This window comes from Oncorhynchus clarkii, chromosome 17, assembly GCF_045791955.1.
Source record: "Oncorhynchus clarkii lewisi isolate Uvic-CL-2024 chromosome 17, UVic_Ocla_1.0, whole genome shotgun sequence".
Taxonomy (NCBI): Eukaryota; Metazoa; Chordata; class Actinopteri; order Salmoniformes; family Salmonidae; genus Oncorhynchus; species Oncorhynchus clarkii.
In genome coordinates, this window is record NC_092163.1 from 581845 (window position 1) to 608056 (window position 26212).

Consider the following 26212-nt stretch of genomic DNA (forward strand, 5'->3'; position numbering starts at 1 on the left):
GTGTTTTTGTTCATGACATTGATATGACTACGACTGTCTGAGAATATAACGGATTGATTTGAATATACAACTAATATAGGCCTCGTGTTTTTTATTTTTCAATTTAACATCTAGATACTATCTTACATTTTGTAACAAATTAATTTCCTCATTCCTGTATGAATAAACATCAAAACCACTAGCTGGCTCTCTTTCTCCGTGCTTCCATAACCAACTAAACTCACTGTGAAACAAAGTGAAAGTCACTTTGTTTTGTTTCACTCTTCTACTTGCCGTCTTTCCTTGAACACGTTTGTGTCGCATTTAATTGTTATGTTGGTCCTAGATTATGTTCCTATGAGACTTTTGGGCTTTTTTTCCCGGGTTTACTGACTGGAACTCAGTTTTAATTTCGTATTACAAACAGCTTTCAGCAATAATATTTAAATTTAAAAAAACATGTGAAATGAAGACGTCAGCAGCTTGTTGTTTCGGGGGAATTATTCTGTGCATCGGGCTTTCGTTGAGAGCAACAGGTAGGTTTAAACTTTAATTATAGTTTTTAATTCCGATACCAGAGAAATGTTATTAAAAAACAGGCACTTGTTTTTATCAAACACTCCCGTTGATTTTCGGCCCCATCGTCAAAAAGACAGAACGACATGTTTTTTATTTCCTTACGCTCGTAACGTAAGTAAATACTCTGTCCAGCGTCATGTCTGGAGACCATTCCAAGGCGACAGGTGTCGTTGACAACAAACCTTGGTTACATTCCAAACACTTAACAGACACACCCTCACTTCTGATGACGTTTCATGACGTCTGACGAGTTTACGCTTACAAGGGGAGGGAGGAAGGAGAAGGCCTGTTTACAAACCTACGAAGAAGACTGAAAAGTTGTATTTTTTTATGTATACAGTAACTAAGATGCTGTGTTACAGGTCTGCTCTGACTGTACACGGTTATTGTTCTATTTAGTTATTAACATATTTCCAAGTGAAAAAGGTCTTAGGAACGTGTATTTGTAAAACATTTGTTATTCAAATGTGTTTGTATTTTATTTCTCAGAATAGTTCCTAATTACACTAAAGAGGGTTTTTGGTCTCTCTTACTACAGAGAACCCTTGGTTTGGTCTTGAACATCATTTTCTGTTCAGTTGAATTTCAAAAGCCGGATAACGACAAGGAACCGAGATCTGCACCATTTAAGTCAATTTACTCTGAGGTTGATGGAATAAGCTATTTTCACTTTAAATTGACTTAAATGGTGCAGATCTCGGTTCCTTGTCGTTTACATTCACTGCTCCTACAGTTATTCCTTTTATATAATCTTTGTTTGTTTTGTCTTTGTCTATAGTTTCTCTTAATGCTAGGGGGGATACGAAACAACGTAAAAAGCACAAGGCCTTATTTTTATTTGCTAAACAATTTAGAACAGATTTTGAGTCTCACTCAATTTCGGCTGAGGCCAACTTCTGGAGGTCACAGTGGGGCGACGATATTTGTCTTTCCCATGGATCTGAACGCTCCGCTGGTGTCACTACAATGAAAAATACCTTTGGTGGTAATATTCTACACTCTGTGACCCCTTTGGTGGTAATATTCTACACTCTGTGACCCCTTTGGTGGTAATATTCTACACTCTGTGACCCCTTTGGTGGTAATATTCTACACTCTGTGACCCCTTTGGTGGTAATATTCTACACTCTGTGACCCCTTTGGTGGTAATATTCTACACTCTGTGACCCCTTTGGTGGTAATATTCTACACTCTGTGACCCCTCTGGTGGTAATATTCTACACTCTGTGACCCCTTTGGTGGTAATATTCTACACTCTGTGACCCCTTTGGTGGTAATATTCTACACTCTGTGATCCCTTTGGTGGTAATATTCTACACTCTGTGACCCCTTTGGTGGTAATATTCTACACTCTGTAACCCCTTTGGTGGTAATATTCTACACTCTGTGACCCCTTTGGTGGTAATATTCTACACTCTGTGACCCCTTTGGTGGTAATATTCTACACTCTGTTACCCCTTTGGTGGTAATATTCTACACTCTGTGACCCCTTTGGTGGTAATATTCTACACTGTGACCCCTTTGGTGGTAATATTCTACACTCTGTGACCCCTTTGGTGGTAATATTCTACACTCTGTGGCCCCTTTGGTGGTAATATTCTATACTCTGTGATCCCTTTGGTCACTTTATTTGTCTTGTGATCCGTTACAATGACATTACACTCATTACTGTAAACTTCTACAACACCAAACATGAGAATGATCAGTTACAATGACATTACACTCATTACTTTAAACTTCTACGGGTACAACCCCAAACATGAGAATGATCAGTTACAATGACATTACGCTCATTACTGTAAACTTCTACGGGTACAACACCAAACATGAGAATGATGAGTTACAATGACATTACACTCATTACTGTAAACTTCTACGGGTACAACACCAAACATGAGAATGATGAGTTGCTTGAATCTATAGAGAAACATATACTTCATTGGTTATCTAAATGTATCTATTATCTACGTTTCCCAATTCGTTATTATTGATAGGAGGGGACTTTAACATCACTATAGATAATTCAACTGATAGATGGCCCCCAGGTAGGGTGTAATACTTTTTATGGAAAAGTTTGATCTTACTGATATTTGGAGAGAGAGGTTTCCGGCCAACAGATCATTCAATTGGAGTAACAAAACAGGCTCCAGACAATCCAGAATAGATTTTTGGTTTATATCCAAATGTATTGATAGTGAGTGTGTTACTACACATTTGTACTACTCCCCTCACAGACCATAGGGCTATTTACATTGATATCAAAATATTTACCCCTGATACTAACCTTGGTAGAGCATCCTACTGAAAGCTAAATAGCTCGTTATTAAATAATGATTTAGTTAAGTTTGAGGTTAAATATCTGCTTTCACACTTTTGGGAAAGGGCTTGTGAAGAAAAATCTTACTGCAAGAACTGGGAGCTCTTTAAATTTGAGATCTTGCTAAAACCAGAAGAGCTGAGGAGGAAAAGGTGATCGTTAAGGTAACTTCCCTTTCTCAGAGGTCCCCAGCCAGCCTCTTGGATCATAGAGATGGATTAAATCAACTGGATAATAGAGATGGATTAAAATCAACTGGATAACAGAGGGAGATTAAATCAACTCGATAATAGAGATGGATTAAATCAACTGGATAATAGAGGGAGATTAAATCAACTGGATAATAGAGGGATATTAAATCAACTGGAGAATAGAGATGGATTAAAATCAACTGGATAATAGAGATGGATTAAAATCAACTGGATAATAGAGATGGATTAAATCAACTGGATAATAGAGGGAGATTAAAATCAACTGGATAATAGAGATGGATTAAGTCAACTGGATAATAGAGGGAGATAATAGAGGGAGATTAAAATCAACTGGATAATAGAGGGAGATTAATATCAACTGGATAATAGAGGGAGATTAAAATCAACTGGATAATAGAGATGGATTAAAATCAACTGGATAATAGAGATGGATTAAAACCAATTGGATAATAGAGATGGATTCAAATCAACTGGATAATAGAGATGGATTAAATCAACTGGATAATAGAGGGAGATTAAAATCAACTGGATAATAGAGATGGATTAAAATCAACTGGATAATAGAGGGAGATTAAAATCAACTGGATAATAGAGGGAGATTAAAATCAACTGGATAAAAGAGGGAGATTAAAATCAACTGGATCATAGAGGGAGATTAAAATCAACTGGATAATAGAGGGAGATTAAATCAACTGGATCATAGAGGGAGATTAAAATCAACTGGATAATAGAGGGAGATTAAAATCAACTGGATAATAGAGATGGAGATTAAAATCAACTGGATAATAGAGATGGATTAAAATCAACTGGATAATAGAGGGAGATTAAAATCAACTGGATAATAGAGGGAGATTAAAATCAACTGGATAAAAGAGGGAGATTAAAATCAACTGGATAATAGAGACTGATTAAATCAACTAGATAATAGAGGGAGATTAAAATCAACTGGATAATAGAGATGGATTAAATCAACTGGATAATAGAGGGAGATAATAGAGAGAGAATAAAATCAACTGGATAATAGAGATGGATTAAATCAACTGAATAATAGAGGGAGATTAAATCAACTGGATAATAGAGGGAGATTAAATCAACTGGATAATAGAGATGGAGATTAAAATCAACTGGATAATAGAGATGGATTAAATCAACTGGATAATAGAGGGAGATTAAAATCAACTGGATAATAGAGGGAGATTAAAATCAACTGGATAATAGAGATGGATTAAATCAACTGGATAACAGAGATGGATTAAATCAACTGGATAATAGAGGTAGATTAAATCAACTGGATAATAGAGGGAGATTAAATCAACTGGATAATAGAGGGAGATTAAATCAACTGGATAATAGAGATGGATTAAATCAACTAGATAATAGAGATGGATTAAATCAACTGGATAATAGAGGGAGATTAAATCAACTGGATAATAGAGGGAGATTAAATCAACTGGAAAATAGAGGGAGATTAAAATCAACTGGATAATAGAGGAAGATTAAAATCAACTGGATAATTGAGATGGATTCAAATCAATTGGATAATAGAGATGGATTAAAATCAACTGGATAATAGAGATGGATTAAAATCAACTGGATAATAGAGATGGATTAAATCAACTGGATAATAGAGGGAGATTAAATCAACTGGATAATAGAGATGGATTAAATCAACTGGATAATAGAGATGGATTAAAATCAACTGAATAATAGAGATGGATTAAATCAACTGGATAATAGAGAGAGATTAAATCAACTGGATAATAGAGGGAGACTAAAATCAACTGGACAATAGAGGGAGATTAAATCAACTGGATAATAGAGATGGATTAAAATCAATTGGATAATAGAGGGAGATTAAATCAACTGGATAATAGAGGGATATTAAAATCAACTGGATAATAGAGATGGATTAAATCAACTGGATAATAGAGGGAGATTAAAATCAACTGGATAATAGAGATGGATTAAAATCAATTTGATAATAGAGGGATATTAAAATCAACTGGATAATAGAGATGGATTAAATCAACTGGATAATAGAGATGGATTAAAATCAACTGGATAATAGAGGGATATTAAAATCAACTGGATAATAGAGGGAGATTAAATCAACTGGATAATAGAGGGAGATTAAATCAACTGGATAATAGAGGGAGATTAAATCAACTGGATAATAGAGAGAGATTAAATCAACTGGATAATAGAGGGAGATTAAAATCAACTGGATAATAGAGATGGATTCAAATCAATTTGATAATAGAGGGATATTAAAATCAACTGGATAATAGAGATGGATTAAATCAACTGGATAATAGAGATGGATTAAATCAACTGGATAATAGAGGGAGACTAAAATCAACTGGACAATAGAGGGAGATTAAATCAACTGGATAATAGAGATGGATTAAAATCAATTGGATAATAGAGGGAGATTAAATCAACTGGATAATAGAGGGATATTAAAATCAACTGGATAATAGAGATGGATTAAATCAACTGATAATAGAGGGATATTAAAATCAACTGGATAATAGAGATGGATTAAATCAACTGGATAATAGAGATGGATTAAAATCAACTGGATAATAGAGGGATATTAAAATCAACTGGATAATAGAGGGAGATTAAATCAACTGGATAATAGAGGGAGATTAAATCAACTGGATAATAGAGGGAGATTAAATCAACTGGATAATAGAGAGAGATTAAAATCAACTGGATAATAGAGATGGATTAAAATCAACTGGATAATAGAGATGGATTAAAATCAACTGAATAATAGAGATGGATTAAATCAACTGGATAATAGAGATGGATTCAAATCAACTGGATAATAGAGACTGATTAAATCAACTGGATAATAGAGGGAGATTAAAATCAACTGGATAATATAGACTGATTAAATCAACTGGATAATAGAGGGAGATTAAAATCAACTGGATAATAGAGGGAGATTAAAATCAACTGGATAATAGAGGGAGATTAAATCAACTGGATAATAGAGATTGATTAAAATCAACTGGATCATAGAGGGAGATTAAAATCAACTGGATAACAGAGGGAGATTAAATCAACTGGATAATAGAGGGAGATTAAAATCAACTGGTTAATAGAGATGGATTAAATCAACTGGATAATAGAGGGAGATTAAAATCAACTGGATAATAGAGATGGATTAAAATCAACTAGAAAAGATTGTGTTCTTATCTTCATATTATGGTATTCCAATAATAGAATAACTTACATATTTATGCATAACCATTACCAAGGATCAGAAGTCTAGAGGCTTAATACATTTTAACCCTCTTATTAAAAAACCCCAGAAGAAGCAAAATCAATGGCTACAGAAGGACTTATCTTTAAAAGGTAGATTCCTAATAACCAAGGCTGAAGGTATCTCTAGACTAACATACGGCCACTCTATCTTTATATCTTGACAGTAAAATAAGCAAGGAGATAGACCAGATGCTTTTCAACTTTCTGTGGAGAAACCGTACCCGTTACATTTTAGGAAAACTGTTTTAATGAACACTTATGGGGGGCTGAATTGTAAATAATACTTTTAAGATCAATTGGATAAAACAATTCCTCAGAAGACCCACTTCTATGTGGAATTGTATTCCTCATCATGTCTTCTCTACTTTTGGTGGTCTTACATTATAATATTGACAAAGTTCCAGTGAAACTTTCTGTTTTCCATCTGCAGGTTTTCTTGTCATGGTCCTTGATTTATAAACTCAGATTTCTTCACACAGATATTATATATGGAATGATCGGGACATTGTATAAAAATACTTCTTTGTTTTCAGAATATTGGTTCTGAAATAATATCCTATTGGTGCCAACTGGTAAATGCAGAGGGTCTTTTACTCAGTTATAAGGAATTCTGATCACTTTACAAGGTCCCTGTAACACCTAAAGATGTTGCCATTGTTTTAGATGCAATTCCCTCAGGTGTTGCTGTATAAGGTTTTCCACTAGATGTTGGAACATTGCTGCTATAACAGCATCCACTCTTCTGGGAAGGCTTTCCACTAGATGTTGGAACATTGCTGCTATAACAGCCTCCACTCTTCTGGGAAGGCTTTCCACTAGATGTTGGAACATTGCTGCTATAACAGCCTCCACTCTTCTGGGAAGGCTTTCCACTAGATGTTGGAACATTGCTGCTATAACAGCCTCCACTCTTCTGGGAAGGCTTTCCACTAGATGTTGGAACATTGCTTGGGGACTTGTTCAGCCACGAGAACATTAGTGAGGTCGGACACCGATGTTGGGTGCTTAGGCCTGAACCATGAAAAACAGCATCATCACTCCAGAGAACGTATGTTTCCACTGCTCCAGATTCCAATGACAGCAAGCTTTCCACTCCACTCCAGCCGACGCTTGGCATTGTGGTGATCTTATGCTTGTGTGCAGCTGCTCGGCCATGGAGACCCATTTCAAGACACTCCCGACGAACAGTTATTGTGTTGACGTTGCTTCCACTAATTGGAAGGGGCGTCCACATAGTGTACGAACTGTGTGTGTGTGTGTGCGTGCGTGTGTGTGTACGTTCCAGTTGAATCCCATTAAAGAGATGAATGAAACAAACAACTGCCACCAGTCACCATTGCTCACACTAATCACATAATCATCATTCCTCACACTAATCACATAATCATCATTCCTCACACTAATCACATAATCATCATTCCTCACACTAATCACATAATCATCATGACTTGATTACATTTGTTCTCTCAACATTATTATAATGCTCATTTCTGTTAAATAATGTCCCTCTTTCTTATTAGGAGATGGAGTCCAGACAGAAACTTTCTGGATGGACATAGAAAGTATTAGTGAACTCACACACACAGACACAGACACACACAGACACACACACACACACAGACACACACAGACACAGACACACAGACACACACACACACACACACACACACACACACACACACACAAACACACACAGACACAGACACACACACAGACACTCACAGACACACATAGACACACACAGACACACACACACACACAGACACACACACACACACACAGACACACACACACACACACAGACACACACACACACAGACACACACACACACACACACACACACACAGACACAGACACACACACAGACACAGACACTCACACACACAGACACACCCTAAAAGGACACATCAATCAAAGCCACCAGCGCAACTCAGACATATGTCTACTTTTCCAACTCAGACATATTTATCCTTTTCCAACTCAGACATATGTCTCCTTTCCTAAAAACATAGTCAACATTATTATTATCAAATGAATTGACCAGGAACGTTTGAATAGGGGGGAGAGAGACAGCTATACTATCACTACAGACGTTGCTTATGCCTGATTCCACAGGATGTGTCTTTCCAAACTGTTTGGGTTTTTAAAACTAAGGAAGCCTGGAGGTTTTTACTTCAACGTCTAGATGATAAAAGGCCACCATGATCATTGGTTGCCAGATCCTTCAGATAGTATTCATACCCTTTGACTCATTCCACCTTTTGTGTTACAGTTTGAATTTAGAATGGTACCTGAAGGAAACGAGGGCTGTTTTATGGGCTCCTGACCAATTGTGACCCAGTACCGCTTTTCATCCATATGTAGCTACATTTTAAATGGTGTTTTTACATTGGTTAAAATTAAAAGCAGAGACTCAGAGCTACACAATGGTGTATCATACACTGCAGTTGAGGAACACTGGAGAAAGTCATTCTGCTTTGAATGTTGAGAAACTTGTAACTCTACTTCTGAGAAAATGGCCCTTGAACATTTTGGTGCACCTACTGGGGAGCTCTTCTTTCTCTACGCTCATTCAGCAACGTTCACACCCTCTTAAGCCTTAGCCCCCACCCATCTCTTTAAGGATTCACATGTGAGGCCATGTGCTAAACAGACGGAGTAGTGTAGTAAACAACCAAAGATTTAGACTGAAAGTGGTGAAAGTAGTAGACTACAATAAGGAAAAACTCCAGGTTAAAATACACTTCATCTAGTCCTTGGTCAATATACTGACTTTGGTGCAGGTCATGTTGTTTTACACGTTACCATCTCTGGTAAACACACACTATATCAAATTAAATCCAAGTTTATTTGTCACATGTGCAGGATACAGGAGGTGTAAACTGTACAGTGAAATGGTTACTGGCGTAGTGGTAACAAAAAACAGAACGTGTCAATATATTAAAACAAGAACAACAAGTGTCAATGCCAGTAGAGAAAGAAGAATACAAGAACAATATAAATAACCATATCAGTGATACTGGTGATAGATGAGGTAGTTACAGTTGAAGTCGGAAGTTTACATACACCTTAGCCAAATACATTTAAATTCCGTTTTTGACACTGTGTGCTCGCGTTATAAGGGGACATCGGCAGACACGATCCTCTGTCAATGATCCTCTGTCAATTAGTAGACGACGTGAGAAACATTTTCACAGAACTACTGTAAGTAACAAAAATGCAGTTTTCATGTTCTAGTATCAAAACAGACATACAGTCATTAAACCAAGTGTTTTTCTTTTGGGCTCCTAATCCCCAACAAATCTTTTATTTCTGAGGTGCCACATCCACGAGTGTATAAATTCTCGTGGACATTTTTTGGACTTCACTAATTTTCTCACACCGAAACCAGATGAGATACATAGCTAGTTAAATCAGAGCTTAAAAGCCTAAAATATGACATTATCGACGTCAGAGTGGACTGTTTTTTTTGTGACTTTTGTCACACGAAAATATGCAAATAAATGCTAGAACGAGCCAATAGGATCTCACTAGCACGATTTTTGGCTCTGCCCACCTCCTTGCTTGTTCTGCCCACAATTATTAATTTTCACCCATTGGAAACAACAGGCTGTGGTCTATCTTCGTCAGGCTGTGGGTAACTGGTGCATGGAATCAGGCGCAGGAGAGCAGAGATGAGTGTAGTAAGGTAATTTATTCCACAAACAGCACCAAGTATAAAACAAAGACTAAAGGTGTGTGAAATAACCGGTCACTCGTAAATAACGGGCGTAGCAACAAACCCGTCAAACAATACCAGCCAACAAGTAACGACCTGAACATTATATACAAACAATACCAGCCAACAAGTAACGACCTGAACATTATATACAAACACGCACACAAATATGGGGGAACCAGAGGGTTAAATAATGAACATGTAATTGGGGAATAGAAACAAGGTGTGTGGAGAACAAAAGACAAAACAAATGGAAAATGAAAAGTGGATCGGCGATAAGCTAGAAAGCCGGTGACGTCGACCGCCGAACGCCGCCCGAACAAGGAGAAGGACTGACTTTGGCGGAAGTCGTGACAATCTCGGGTTAGTTATGAAAACATTAGCTAACGTTAGCATGCTCGCGCTAGCTAAGACTCTTGTCAGTAGAGGGCGCACATAAGGAGAAAATTCAAGTATTTCATTCAGCGTGTCATTTTGTTTTTTTTTCTCCAGGGTCGTCTCAGATTCAACTTGTCGGTTCAGCTGATCCAGTCGTTGCCTTGGCTGGTGAAAACGTCATACTACCATGTTACCTGGAACCCAACGTCAGTGCTGTGGACATGATGGTGGAGTGGACAAGATCTGACCTGAAAACTCAAAGGGTCCATCTTTACCGTGAAGGTCGAGACTCCAACGGTGAACAGCTTCCGTCCTACAGGGGAAGGACATCACTGTTTAAAGAAGAACTGAAGAACAGCAATGTCTCTTTAAAACTGACCGGAGTTACCCTCTCTGATGCTGGAGACTACAAGTGCTTCATTCCAATACTGACCAGGGAAACAACCATTCCACTCATAGTTGGTAAATCATAAATACTGGAGTGGACAAGTGTTCAGAGGTTTCTGAGTACAATCATAGTACAATCATATGCTGAAAGGGGAAATGATCGTGTCTGTTTTTATCTTGTATCTGTGTAGGTGCTGTATCTCAGCCAGTGATCTCTGTTTTATCTTGTATCTGTGTAGGTGCTGTATCTCAGCCAGTGTTCTCTATTTTATCTTGTATCTGTAGGTGCTGTATCTCAGCCAGTGATCTCTGTTTTATCTTGTATCTGTGTAGGTGCTGTATCTCAGCCAGTGATCTCTGTTTTATCTTGTATCTGTGTAGGTGCTGTATCTCAGCCAGTGATCTCTATTAATGGAACCAAAGACTGGGGGGTGGTCCTGAAGTGTGACTCCGGAGGCTGGTACCCACAGCCCGAGCTTGAGTGGTTGGACAGTCATGGAAACGTCCTCTCTGCTACTGAACCCACTGAGACAAGCAACTCAACAGAGACCGAGATGAACCCTGAGGGTCGCTACACCGTGAGACGATATGTCACCATCCGGAATACTGACAACAACAGGTTCACCTGTAGAGTTGTACAGCCGCAGATCAACCAGAAAAGGGAGACACAGATTCATGTCCCAGGTGAGGTTTTCATTGGTTAACCCACGTACCTGAGGCCTTTTCTTTAGATAGACTAGTGGAAAAGATCGGGTTTCCAATAGGATGACCTTGATGGTCTAAGCTGTTTTGAGTTGTATTATGTTATATACTATAATTTACTCCCTGTCATACAGTAGATATATAGGTGTTATAATGTGTTATAATGGTTCTACCTGTCATACAGTAGATATATAGGTGTTATAATGTGTTATAATGGTTCTACATGTCATACAGTAGATATATAGGTGTTATAATGTGTTATAATGGTTCTACCTGTCATACAGTAGATATATAGGTGTTATAATGTGTTATAATGGTTCTACCTGTCATACAGTAGATATATAGGTGTTATAATGGTTCTACCTGTCATACAGTAGATATATAGGTGTTATAATGGTTCTACCTGTCATACAGTAGATATATAGGTGTTATAATGGTTATACCTGTCATACAGTAGATATATAGGTGTTATAATGGTTCTACCTGTCATACAGTAGATATATAGGTGTTATAATGTGTTATAATGGTTCTACCTGTCATACAGTAGATATATAGGTGTTATAATGGTTCTACCTGTCATACAGTAGATATATAGGTGTTATAATGGTTCTACCTGACATACAGTAGATATATAGGTGTTATAATGGTTCTACCTGTCATACAGTAGATATATAGGTGTTATAATGGTTCTACCTGTCATACAGTAGATATATAGGTGTTATAATGGTTCTACCTGTCATACAGTAGATATATAGGTGTTATAATGTGTTATAATGGTTCTACCTGTCATACAGTCGATATATAGGTGTTATAATGGTTCTACCTGTCATACAGTAGATAAATAGGTGTTATAATGTGTTATAATGGTTCTACCTGTCATACAGTAGATATATAGGTGTTATAATGGTTCTACCTGTCATACAGTAGATATATAGGTGTTATAATGTGTTATAATGGTTCTACCTGTCATACAGTAGATATATAGGTGTTATAATGTGTTATAATGGTTCTACCTGTCATACAGTAGATAAATAGGTGTTATAATGGTTCTACCTGTCATACAGTAGATACATAGGTGTTATGTGTTATAATGGTTCTACCTGTCATACAGTAGATATATAGGTGTTATAATGGTTCTACCTGTCATACAGTAGATATATAGGTGTTATAATGGTTCTACCTGTCATACAGTAGATATATAGGTGTTGTAATGGTTCTACCTGTCATTCAGTAGATATATAGGTGTTATAATGGTTCTACCTGTCATACAGTAGATATATAGGTGTTATAATGGTTCTACCTGTCATACAGTAGATATATAGGTGTTATAATGTGTTATAATGGTTCTACCTGTCATACAGTAGATATATAGGTGTTATAATGTGTTATAATGGTTCTGTGTGTCATACAGTAGATATATATGTGTTATAATGTGTTATAATGGTTCTACCTGTCATACAGTAGATATATATGTGTTATAATGTGTTATAATGGTTCTACCTGTCATACAGTAGATATATAGGTGTTATAATGGTTCTACCTGTCATACAGTAGATATATAGGTGTTATAATGTGTTATAATGGTTCTACCTGTCATACAGTACATATATAGGTGTTATAATGGTTCTACCTGTCATACAGGAGATATGTATGTGTTTTTATGTTGTGTAATGTTTTAATGTTATAATAGTTCTTCTCTGTTTCAGACGATATGTTTCCTAGCGTGTGGAGGATTGTTGGTATAATAATACCAACTGTAGCAGCCATTGTAGCTGTTGTTGTGCTATTCTACTTTTGCAGAAAACATCGTCATAAACTCAAGAAAGAAGGTAGTTTTTTGTCTTGAACTCTGTGATTGTTACGATCAACTTCTTGGTTTTGTACCATTTTACTTGCTTGTTCCTTTGTGCTGCCATTTTAATTATTGAATTGTAACTATTTATCTGTCATTTTAAGTGTTAAGGTACTGGCCTACTGTTTCAAATAACATTTTAATTATATATTTGTAACTATTTATCTGTCATTTTAAGTATTAAGGTACTGGCCTATTGTTTCAAATCACATTTTGTTTGTCACATGCTTCGTAAACAACAGGTGTAGACTAACACTGAAATGGTCCGTTTCCAACAACGCAGAGTTAAAGATAACATTTATTTTTAGCTTTGTTCTAGGAATACGATGCATTAAAACTAAAAGCAGATTTGCTCGTGGAGAACCTAGTAACCTCAATAATTAATGGGTTACCCAACTCAGGTGTCTCTACTTCAACTGCAAAGTTAGATAAGACAGAAGTTTATGAAGAAGGGGCTTGTAAACAAAAAGGGAGGAATGCAGAGATCTATGGGTCCATGGTGAAGTCCAGCCAACCTCTTGATACAGAATGCAGAGATCTATGGGTCCATGGTGAAGTCCAGCCAACCTCTTGATACAGAATGCAGAGATCTATGGGTCCATGGTGAAGTCCAGCCAACCTCTTGATACAGAATGCAGAGATCTATGGGTCCATGGTGAAGTCCAGCCAACCTCTTGATACAGAATGCAGAGATCTATGGGTCCATGGTGAAGTCCAGCCAACCTCTCGATACAGAATGCAGAGATCTATGGGTCCATGGTGAAGTCCAGCCAACCTCTTGATACAGAATGCAGAGATCTATGGGTCCATGGTGAAGTCCAGCCAACCTCTTGATACAGAATGCAGAGATCTATGGGTCCATGGTGAAGTCCAGCCAACCTCTTGATACAGAATGCAGTGTTGAGTATCATAACAGTCACCTGTAACAAAACGTAGGACATTATGGGAGATGGCATCCAACAGTTTAAGAGCAGTAGCAGCTGCCCTTTAATAAATAATTACATCACCATAATCAACAACAGATCAAAAGGTCAAGGCCTACCTTCAAACTCAGTGCCTCTTTGCTTGACATTGTGGGAAAATCAAAATAAATCAGCCAAGACCTCAGAAAAAAATTGTAGACCTTCACAAATCTGGTTCATCCTTGGGAGCAATTTCCAAACGCCTAAAGGTACCACGTTCATCTGTACAAACAATAGTATGCAAGTATAAACACCATGGGACCACGTAGCCGTCATACCTCTCAGGAAGGAGACGCGTTCTGTCTCCTAGAGATGAATGTATTTTGGTGCGAAAAGTGAAAATCAATCCCAGAACAACAGCAAAGGACCTTGTGAAGATTCTGGAAGAAACAGGTACAAAAGTATCTATATCCACAGTAAAACTAGTTCTATATCGACATAACCTGAAAGGCCGCTCAGCAAGGATGAAGCCATTGCTCCAAAACCGCCATAAAAAAGCCAGACTGCGGTTTGCAACTGCACATGGGGACAAAGATCGTACTTTTTGGAGAAATGTCCTATGGTCTGATGAAACAAAAACAGAACTGTTTGGCCATAATGACCATTGTTATGTTTGGAGGAAAAAGGGGGAGGCTTGCAAGCTGAGGAACACCATCCCAACCGTGAAGCACGGGGGTGGCAGCATCATGTTGTGGGGGTGCTTTGCTGCAGGAGGGGCTGGTGCACTTCACATAATTGATGGCATCATGAGGTTGGAAAATTATGTGGATACATTGGAGCAACATCTCAAGACATCAGTGAGGAAGTTAAAGCTTGGACACAAATGGGTCTTCCAAATGGACAATGACCCCAAGCATACTTCCAAAGTTGTGGCAAAATGGCTTAAGGACAACAAAGTCAAGGTATTGGAGTGGACATCACAAAGCCTTGACGTCTGGCCCCTCGACTTTGCGAATGTTAACCTGTTTAAAGGTCTTACATAAGTTACGGAGAGCGTGATTGCACAGTCGTCCGGAACAGCTGGTGCTCTAATGCTTGGTTCAGTGTTTTTATGAGTGTCAGTACAGGATCTTATGGTTTATTCATGTCTGTTTTATTTTTATTTACAGCAAGAAAAAATCTAGATCTTCAGACTAAGCTGGATACAGGTAAGTGGGCAATGTGTGTGTCAGACCTGGATTTAAATACTATTTGAAATGTAGTCTACATTCACTACATACTATTGAGGACATACTGTGTACTAATCATTCTACATACTATTAAGGACATACTGTTTAATAGAAACGTATGCAGTCAGCAACAAATATCAACATACTAGTCTGATCTATAATAAGAAGGATTGATCTAATCTGTTTTACCTACAACTTACTAAAACTACATACCATGTACTCATCATACTACACACTATTGAGGACATACTGTGTTCTCATCATACTACATACTATTGAGGACATACTGTGTACTCATCATTGTACACACTATTGAGGACGTACTGTGTACTCATCATACTACACACTATTGAGTACATACTGGGTACTCATCATACTACACACTATTGAGTACATACTGGGCACTCATCATACTACACACTATTGAGTACATACTGGGTACTCATCATTCTACACACTATTGAGTACATACTGTGTACTCATCATAGTACACACTATTGAGTAAATACTGGGTACTCATCATACTACACACAATTGAGGACATACTGGGTACTCATCATACTACACACTATTTAGGACATACTGTGTACTCATCATACTACACACTATTGAGGACATACTGTGTACTCATCATACTACATACTATTGAGGAGAAACTGTGTACTCATCATACTACATACTATTGAGAACATACTGTGTACTAATTATACTACATACTATTTAGGGCAGGGATGGGCAACTTTAATTAAGGTGGGGGGCCCCAAAAAAGGAACTCAACATGATGGGCAGCAGTGACTCAAGGGTCTGTGTATCCAAATCCCTGATTTATAACAAACTGTTTCGTTAAAATGTCATTTCAAAATCTGAGATGACAGGGTGATTAACAAAAGGCTAAGCTGTGTTTCACTATATTTCACTTCTGATTTCATAAATATGAATATTTTCTAGAAATATGTTTTGTCCGTTGCGTTATGCTAATTAGTGTCAGTTGATGACAATTCTACCGGATTCGGGAGGGGTAGTTCTAAGAGTTAATTAACCTGCAAAGGTCTTACTCACATCGGCTACGGAGAGCGTGATTGCACAGTCATCCGGAACAGCTGGCGCTCTCAGGCTTGGTTCAGTGTTTTTATGAGTGTCAGTACAGGATCTTATGGTTTATTCATTTCTGTTTTCTTTTAATTTACAGTGAAAAAAAATCTTCAGACTAAGCTGGATACAGGTAAATGGGCTATGTGTGTGTCAGACCTGGGTTTAAATACTATTTGAAATGTAGTCTATATTTACTACATATTATTGAGTACATACTGGGTACTCATCATACTACACACTATTGAGTACATACTGGGTACTCATCATTCTACACACTATTGAGTACATACTGTGTACTCATCATAGTATACATTATTGAGGACATACTGTGTACTCATCATAGTACATACTATTGAGGGCATACTGTGTACTCATCATAGTATACATTATTGAGGACATACTGTGTACTCATCATACTACACACTATTGAGGACATACTGTGTACTCATCATAGTACACACTATTGAGGACATACTGTGTACTCATCATACTACACACTATTGAGGACATACTGTGTACTCATCATACTACATACTATTGAGGACATACTGTGTACTCATCATACTACATACTATTGAGGACATACTGTGTACTCATCATACTACACATTATTGAGGACATACTGTGTACTCATCATACTACACATTATTGAGGACATACTGTGTACTCATCATAGTACACACTATTGAGGACATACTGTGTACTCATCATAGTACACACTATTGAGGACATACTGTGTACTCATCATAGTACACACTATTGAGGACATACTGTGTACTCATCATAGTACACACTATTTAGGACAGGGATGGGCAACTTTAATTAAGGTGGGGCAGTGTCTCGTGGGTCTGCGTATCCAAATCCCTGATTTATAACAAACTGTTTAGTTAAAATGTAAGTTAACAATAAATCACCTACTAGGCTCATCCACACTGAGACTGCGTCAAGTCATCTAATGCACAACATTCGTTCATTTTGGACATCTGTGTGTATGTGTGTGTGTGGGTCTGTGTGTATATATAGAGTTCATGATGCTAACTCTTATATTCATTTGTTGTCTCTCAATCTACAGAGGAGCGCATTAGACAGCATGTAGAGGAGAAGGGTAAGTGTCTGTTTTTTTTAAAGGGATATCTGGGGGGGGGGGGGGTCTTAAAGGGATATCTGTGGGAGTCTTAAAGGGATATCTGTGGGAGTCTTAAAGGAATATCTGGGGGAGTCTTAAAGGGATAACTGGGGGGGGTCTTAAAGGGATATCTGGGGGGGTCTTAAAGGGATATTTGGGGGAGTCTTAAGGGGATATCTGGGGGGTCTTAAAGGGATATCTGGGGGGGTCTTAAAGGGATATCTGGGGAGGGGGGTCTTAAAGGGATATCTGGGGGGGGGGGGTCTTAAAGGGATACTATGGGTTAAATAAATAAAGAGAAACAAGACCTTAAAGGGATACTTTGGGTTTAGGGCCATTAAAGGGGCAGGTGGGTGGTGTGTTGAATAAAGAGAAACAAGACCTTAAAGGGATACTTTGGGTTTAGGGCCATTAAAGGGGCAGGTGGGTGGCGGGTTAAATAAAGAGAAACAAGACCTTAAAGGGATACTTTGGGTTTAGGGCCATTAAAGGGGCAGGTGGGTGGTGTGTTGAATAAAGAGAAACAAGACCTTAAAGGGATACTTTGGGTTTAGGGCCATTAAAGGGGCAGGTGGGTGGCGGGTTAAATAAAGAGAAACAACACCTTAAAGGGATACTTTGGGTTTAGGGCCATTAAAGGGGCAGGTGGGTGGCGGGTTAAATAAAGAGAAACAACACCTTAAAGGGATACTTTGGGTTTAGGGCCATTAAAGGGGCAGGTGGGTGGTGTGTTGAATAAAGAGAAACAAGACCTTAAAGGGATACTTTGGGTTTAGGGCCATTAAAGGGGCAGGTGGGTGGCGGGTTAAATAAAGAGAAACAACACCTTAAAGGGATACTTTGGGTTTAGGGCCATTAAAGGGGCAGGTGGGTGGCGGGTTGAATAAAGAGAAACAACACCTTAAAGGGATACTTTGGGTTTAGGGCCATTAAAGGGGCAGGTGGGTGGCGGGTTGAATAAAGAGAAACAAGACCTTTAAAAAAAAAAAAAATCCATAAATGTATAATTCTAGTTTAATTATCTAGTCTACATTGAGTTTTTTCTTTCATTATTATCAATCGCCAAAAATAATGTTTTTGGGAACGGGCAGAAAAAGTTGACTTCAATCCACGGAGGTAAAAAAAACAGACATTGTTGAAGTTTAATTCAATAATAGAAAAGCTGCGATATGGAGAAGAGACCAGAACACTAGTCTGTTATAGAAGGACCAGAACAGTAGTCTGTTATAGAAGGACCAGAACACTAGTCTGTTATAGAAGGACCAGAACAGTAGTCTGTTATAGAAGGACCAGAACAGTAGTCTGTTATAGAAGGACCAGAACAGTAGTCTGTTATAGAAGGGCCAGAACAGTAGTCTGTTATAGAAGGGCCAGAACAGTAGTCTGTTATAGAAGGACCAGAACAGTAGTCTGTTATAGAAGGACCAGAACAGTAGTCTGTTATAGAAGGGCCAGAACAGTAGTCTGTTATAGAAGGACCAGAACAGTAGTCTGTTATAGAAGGACCAGAACAGTAGTCTGTTATAGAAGGACCAGAACAGTAGTCTGTTATAGAAGGACCAGAACAGTAGTCTGTTATAGAAGGGCCAGAACAGTAGTCTGTTATAGAAGGGCCAGAACAGTAGTCTGTTATAGAAGGACCAGAACAGTAGTCTGTTATAGAAGGACCAGAACACTAGTCTGTTATAGAAGGACCAGAACAGTAGTCTGTTATAGAAGGACCAGAACACTAGTCTGTTATAGAAGGACCAGAACACTAGTCTGTTATAGAAGGACCAGAACACTAGTCTGTTATAGAATAGAGGGCCAGAACAGTAGTCTGTTATAGAAGGACCAGAACAGTAGTCTGTTATAGAAGGGCCAGAACACTAGTCTGTTATAGAAGGGCCAGAACAGTAGTCTGTTATAGAAGGACCAGAACAGTAGTCTGTTATAGAAGGACCAGAACACTAGTCTGTTATAGAATAGAGGGCCAGAACAGTAGTCTGTTATAGAAGGACCAGAACAGTAGTCTGTTATAGAAGGACCAGAACAGTAGTCTGTTATAGAAGGACCAGAACAGTAGTCTGTTATAGAATAGAGGGCCAAAACAGTAGTCTGTTATAGAATAGAGGGCCAGAACAGTAGTCTAATGTTATAGAAGACAGTAGTTTTGGAATTGTTAGTTAGATTACTTGTTGGTTATTACTGCATTGTCGGAACTAGAAGCACAAGCATTTCGCTACACTCGCATTAACATCTGCTAACCATGTGTATGTGACAAATAAAATTTGATTTGATTTGATTTTAGAAGAGAGGACCAGGACAGTAGTCTGTTATAGAAGGGCCAGAACAGTAGTCTAATGTTATAGAAGGGCCAGAACAGTAGTCTGTTATAGAAGGGCCAGAACAGTAGTCTAATGTTATAGAAGAGAGGACCAGAACAGTAGTCTGTTATAGAAGAGAGGACCAGAACAGTAGTCTAATGTTATAGAAGAGAGGACCAGAACAGTAGTCTGTTATAGAAGAGAGGACCAGAACAGTAGTCTAATGTTATAGAAGAGAGGACCAGAACAGTAGTCTGTTATAGAAGAGAGGACCAGAACAGTAGTCTAATGTTATAGAAGAGAGGACCAGAACAGTAGTCTGTTATAGAAGGGAGGACCAGAACAGTAGTCTAATGTTATAGAAGAGAGGACCAGAACAGTCGTCTGATGTTATAGAAGGAATAGAACAGTAGTCTAATGTTATAGAAGAGAGGACCAGAACAGTAGTCTGGTAGAGAATAGAGGACCAGAACAGTAGTCTAATGTTATAGAAGAGAGGACCAGAACAGTCGTCTGATGTTATAGAAGGAATAGAACAGTAGTCTGGTGGAGAATAGAGGACCAGAACAGTCGTCTGATGTTATAGAAGAGAGGACCAGAACAGTAGTCTAATGTTATAGAAGAGAGGACCAGAACAGTAGTCTGTTATAGAAGAGAGAACCAGAACAGTAGTCTAATGTTATAGAAGAGAGGACCAGAACAGTAGTCTGTTAGAGAATAGAGGACCAGAACAGTAGTCTGGTAGAGAATAGAGGACCAGAACATTAGTCTGGTAGAGAATAGAGGGCCAGACCAATAGTCTGGTAGAGAATAGAGGTGGGAGACTCTGTCCATAGGACAACAATCTGGCCTTTATGGAAGAGTGGCAAGAAGAAAGCCATTTCTTAAAGATATCCATAAAAAGTGTCGTTTAAAGTTTGCCACAAGCCAAATGGGAGACACACCAAACATGTGGAAGAAGGTGCTCTGGTCAGATGAAACCAAAATTGAACTTTTTGGCAACAATGCAAAACGTTATGCTTGGCGTAAAAGCAACACAGCTCATCACCCTGAACACACCATCCCCACTGTCAAACATGGTGGTGGCAGCATCATGGTTTGGGCCTGCTTTTCTTCAGCAGGGACAGGGAAGATGGTTAAAATTGATGGGAAGATGGATGGAGCCAAATACAGGACCATTCTGGAAGAAAACCTGATGGAGTCTGCAAAAGACCTGAGACTGGGACGGAGATTTGTCTTCCAACAAGACAATGATCCAAAACATAAAGCAAAATCTACAATGGAATGGTTCAAAAATAAACATATCCAGGTGTTAGAATGGCCAAGTCAAAGTCCAGACCTGAATCCAATCAAGAATCTGTGGAAAGAACTGAAAACTGCTGTTCACAAATGCTCTCCATCCAACCTCACTGAGCTCGAGCTGTTTTGCAAGGAGGAATTGGAAAACATTTCAGTCTCTCGATGTGCAAAACTGATAGAGACATACCCCAAGCGACTTACAGCTGTAATCGCAGCAAAAGGTGGCGCTACAAAGTATTAACTTAAGGGGGCTGAATAATTTTGCATGCCCAATTTTTCAGTTTTTGATTTGTTAAAAAAGTTTGAAATATCCAATAAATGTCGTTCCACTTCATGATTGTGTCCCACTTGTTGTTGATTCTTCACAAAAAAATACAGTTTTATATCTTTATGTTTGAAGCCTGAAATGTGGCAAAAGGTCGCAAAGTTCGAGGGGGCCGAATACTTTCGCAAGGCACTGTAATATGAACTGTAGGTCTATAACCTCTCATATAATATGAACTGTAGGTCTATAACCTCTCATATAATATGAACTGTAGGTCTGTAACCTCTCATATAATATGACTGTAGGTCTATAACCTCTCATATAATATGAACTGTAGGTCTATAACCTCTCATTTAATATGAACTGTAGGTCTATAACCTCTCATATAATATGAACTGTAGGTCTATAACCTCTCATATAATATGAACTGTAGGTCTATAACCTCTCATATAATATGAACTGTAGGTCTATAACCTCAATATGAACTGTAGGTCTATAACCTCTCATATAATATGAACTGTAGGTCTATAACCTCTCATATAATATGAACTGTAGGACTATAACCTCTCATATAATATGAACTGTAGGTCTATAACCTCAATATGAACTGTAGGTCTATAACCTCTCATATAATATGAACTGTAGGTCTATAACCTCTCATATAATATGAACTGTAGGTCTATAACCTCTCATATAATATGAACTGTAGGTCTATAACCTCAATATGAACTGTAGGTCTATAACCTCAATATGAACTGTAGGTCTATAACCTCAATATGAACTGTAGGTCTATAACCTCAATATGAACTGTAGGTCTATAACCTCAATATGAACTGTAGGTCTATAACCTCAATATGAACTGTAGGTCTATAACCTCAATATGAACTGTAGGTCTATAACCTCAATATGAACTGTAGGTCTATAACCTCAATATGAACTGTAGGTCTATAACCTCAATATGAACTGTACGTCTATAACCTCTCATATAATATGAACTGTAGGTCTATAACCTCTCATATAATATGAACTGTAGGTCTATAACCTCTCATATAATATGAACTGTAGGTCTATAACCTCTCATATAATATGAACTGTAGGTCTATAACCTCAATATGAACTGTAGGTCTATAACCTCAATATGAACTGTAGGTCTATAACCTCTCATATAATATGAACTGTAGGTCTATAACCTCTCATATAATATGAACTGTAGGTCTATAACCTCTCATATAATATGAACTGTAGGTCTATAACCTCTCATATAATATGAACTGTAGGTCTATAACCTCTCATATAATATGAACTGTAGGTCTATAACCTCTCATATAATATGAACTGTAGGTCTATAAACTCTCATATAATATGAACTGTAGGTCTATAACCTCTCATATAATATGAACTGTAGGTCTATAACCTCTCATATAATATGAACTGTAGGTCTATAACCTCTCATATAATATGAACTGTAGGTCTATTACCTCTCATATAATATGATCTGTAGGTCTATAACCCCTCACATAATATGAACTGTAGGTCTATAACCTCTCATATAATATGAACTGTAGGTCTATAACCTCTCATATAATATGAACTGTAGGTCTATAACCTCTCATATAATATGAACTGTAGGTCTATAACCTCTCATATAATATGAACTGTAGGTCTATAACCTCTCATATAATATGAACTGTAAAACCTTAATATTAATTCCTGCAGAGTTAATCATTTTCTTACATTAAAATACAGAGACATGATCTGACGTAATCTCCTTGTTTCGGTCTAAATGTAATATATTCTTCTCTTTTCTAACCAGTGGTCGGGTTTTTGGATGCGCGCAGGCCGAAGCTCGTTGACAATGTTACCGAGGTGATGCCATTAGCAGACGCCCTGAGGCCCATGATCCAACAACCGGATTACTCTGATATCTGTGCTGCTGGGACCAGCGAGGAGAAGATGAGGGTTCTGTTCACGGCCGTAGATTCAGGCGGGGAAAAGGTGAAATCAGCTTTTTACAAGAGTCTGATGAGAGAAGAACCTGCTTTAGTCTTAGACATTCTGAAAGAAGAACCTGATCGAGTCATAAACCTACTGGGTGAAGAACTGGGTAAGATTCTGTCTACCTATGTTGGATATATACAGTATCACTGGGAAAAAAATATTGTTTTATGTTGTCATAGTTTTCAAATTCAGTTCAACGTTTCTACAAACTACTGTCTTTACTGGTTGAGCAGCTAAAACCAGGTTTGAGCCGATGTGAGATAAATCCATTGATTATTATCATTATTCACTGTGTCAATCCAAGGTGTTATTAATTTAGAGAGGAAACAGATTTAGTTGGAGATCTTGGTGTTCTCTAACTTACTCTGTTCTTTTAGGCATCTATCCACAAACAGATGTTGTTGATGATGATCTACCTGGTAAGTATCTGCCTGTCTTCCTGTCTTCCTTACTGCCTACCTGTCGTCCTTACTGCCTGCCTGTCTTCCTTACTGCCTGCCTGTCTTCCTTACTGCCTGCCTGTCTGCCTGTCTTCCTTACTGCCTGCCTGTCTTCCTTACTGCCTGCCTGTCTTCCTTACTGCCTACCTGTCTTCCTTACTGCCTGCCTGTCTTCCTTACTGCCTACCTCTCTTCCTTACTGCCTGCCTGTCTTCCTTACTGCCTGCCTGTCTGCCTGTCTTCCTTACTGCCTGCCTGTCTTCCTTACTGCCTGCCTGCCTGCCTGTCTTCCTTACTGCCTGCCTGCCTGTCTTCCTTACTGCCTGTCTGTCTTCCTTACTGCCTGCCTGCCTGTCTTCCTTACTGCCTGTCTTCCTTACTGCCTGCCTGCCTGTCTTCCTTACTGCCTGTCTGTCTTCCTTACTGCCTGCCTGCCTGTCTTCCTTACTGCCTGTCTTCCTTACTGCCTGCCTGCCTGTCTTCCTTACTGCCTGTCTGTCTTGCTTACTGCCTGCCTGCCTGTCTTCCTTACTGCCTGTCTGTCTTGCTTACTGCCTGCCTGTCTTCCTTACTGCCTGTCTTCCTTACTGCCTGCCTGCCTGCCTGTCTGTCTGTCTGTCTGTCTGTCTGTATGTCTGTCTGTCTGTCTGTCTGTCTGTCTGTCTGTCTGTCTCTGTCTGTCTGTCTCTCCGTCCCACATTCCTGTAACATACAGTAATGTCACATATCAACAACTCTCCGAGATAGGAAATTATTACCAGTTGATGTCACCCACCTCAATAAATATGTTGTTTGCCACACAGAATGATTTAAATTATTATATATAAGACCTCAGGCTTTATGAGTCTAATGTGTAATTACTGGTCAGGTTATTAATGTTGTTGTCCTCAGGGAGAGAAGACCTCAGGCTTTATGAGTCTAATGTGTAATTACTGGTCAGGTTATTAATGTTGTTGTCCTAAGGGAGAGAAGACCTCAGGCTTTATGAGTCTAATGTGTAATTACTGGTCAGGTTATTCATGTTGTTGTCCTCAGGGAGAGTAGACCTCAGGCTTCATGAGTCTAATGTGTAATTACTGGTCAGGTTATTAATGTTGTTGTCCTAAGGGAGAGAAGACCTCAGGCTTTATGAGTCTAATGTGTAATTACTGGTCAGGTTATTCATGTTGTTGTCCTCAGGGAGAGTAGACCTCAGGCTTTATGAGTCTAATGTGTAATTACTGGTCAGGTTATTCTGTGTGAATGTTGTTGTCCTCAGGGAGAGTAGATCTCAGGCTTTATGAGTCTAATGTGTACTGTAATTACTGGTCAGGTTATTAATGTTGCTGTCCTAAGGGAGAGAAGACCTCAGGCTTTATGAGTCTAACGTGTAATTACTGGTCAGGTTATTAATGTTGTTGTCCTCAGGGAGAGAAGACCTCAGGCTTTATGAGTCTAATGTTTAATTACTGGTCAGGTTATTAATGTTGTTGTCCTCAGGGAGAGTAGACCTCAGGCTTTATGAGTCTAATGTTTAATTACTGGTCAGGTTATTAATGTTGTTGTCCTCAGGGAGAGAAGACCTCAGGCTTTATGAGTCTAATGTGTAATTACTGGTCAGGTTATTAATGTTGTTGTCCTCAGGGAGAGTAGACCTCAGGCTTTATGAGTCTAATGTGTAATTACTGGTCAGGTTATTAATGTTGTTGTCCTCAGGGAGAGTAGACCTCAGGCTTTATGAGTCTAATGTGTAATTACTGGTCAGGTTATTCTGTGTGAATGTTGTTGTTTCCTTCTGAATCATCCTTTCTATATTTTATTTCAACAGATGAGTCTGGGAGTAACAGAGTTGAAATGATGGAGATGCAACCTTTACTGGGTCCTGGATCAGAGACGGAGAAAGGAGGAAGACAGGCTGTTGATGCTCTAGAAGACCAGGAGAGAGAGGAGGGAAGACAGGCTGTTGATGCTCTAGAAGATCAGGAGAGAGAGGAGGGAAGACAGGCTGTTGATGCTCTAGAAGACCAGGAGAGAGAGGAGGGAAGACAGGCTGTTGATGCTCTAGAAGACCAGGAGAGAGAGGAGGGAAGACAGGCTGTCGATGCTCTAGAAGACCAGGAGAGAGAGGAGGGAAGACAGGCTGTTGATGCTCTAGAAGATCAGGAGGCCACCTAA

The 26212-nt window shown here is 38.6% G+C and overlaps 1 protein-coding gene across 1 annotated transcript; it reads left to right on the top strand.

Annotated features, from left to right (window-relative positions):
• Positions 1-237: 237 nt before the first annotated feature.
• Positions 238-26212, top strand: LOC139369969 (butyrophilin subfamily 3 member A2-like). The gene is made up of 10 exons (XM_071109252.1): positions 238-515; positions 10575-10922; positions 11229-11531; positions 13256-13378; positions 15473-15511; positions 16722-16754; positions 17697-17729; positions 23434-23724; positions 23996-24037; positions 25866-26212. Exons 1-10 carry the CDS (start codon positions 446-448, stop codon positions 26210-26212), a joined length of 1629 nt encoding a protein of 542 aa, XP_070965353.1. The 5' UTR covers positions 238-445.

Excerpts from the sequence above, each read along its gene's own strand:
- LOC139369969 (XM_071109252.1), top strand. The coding sequence starts at position 446 with ATGAAGACGTCAGCAGCTTGTTGTTTCGGGGGAATTATTCTGTGCATC. Across the intron at positions 516-10,574 it reads GCTTTCGTTGAGAGCAACAG|GGTCGTCTCAGATTCAACTT; the intron begins GTAGGTTTAAAC and ends TTTTTTCTCCAG. Across the intron at positions 13,379-15,472 it reads TCATAAACTCAAGAAAGAAG|CAAGAAAAAATCTAGATCTT; the intron begins GTAGTTTTTTGT and ends TTTTATTTACAG.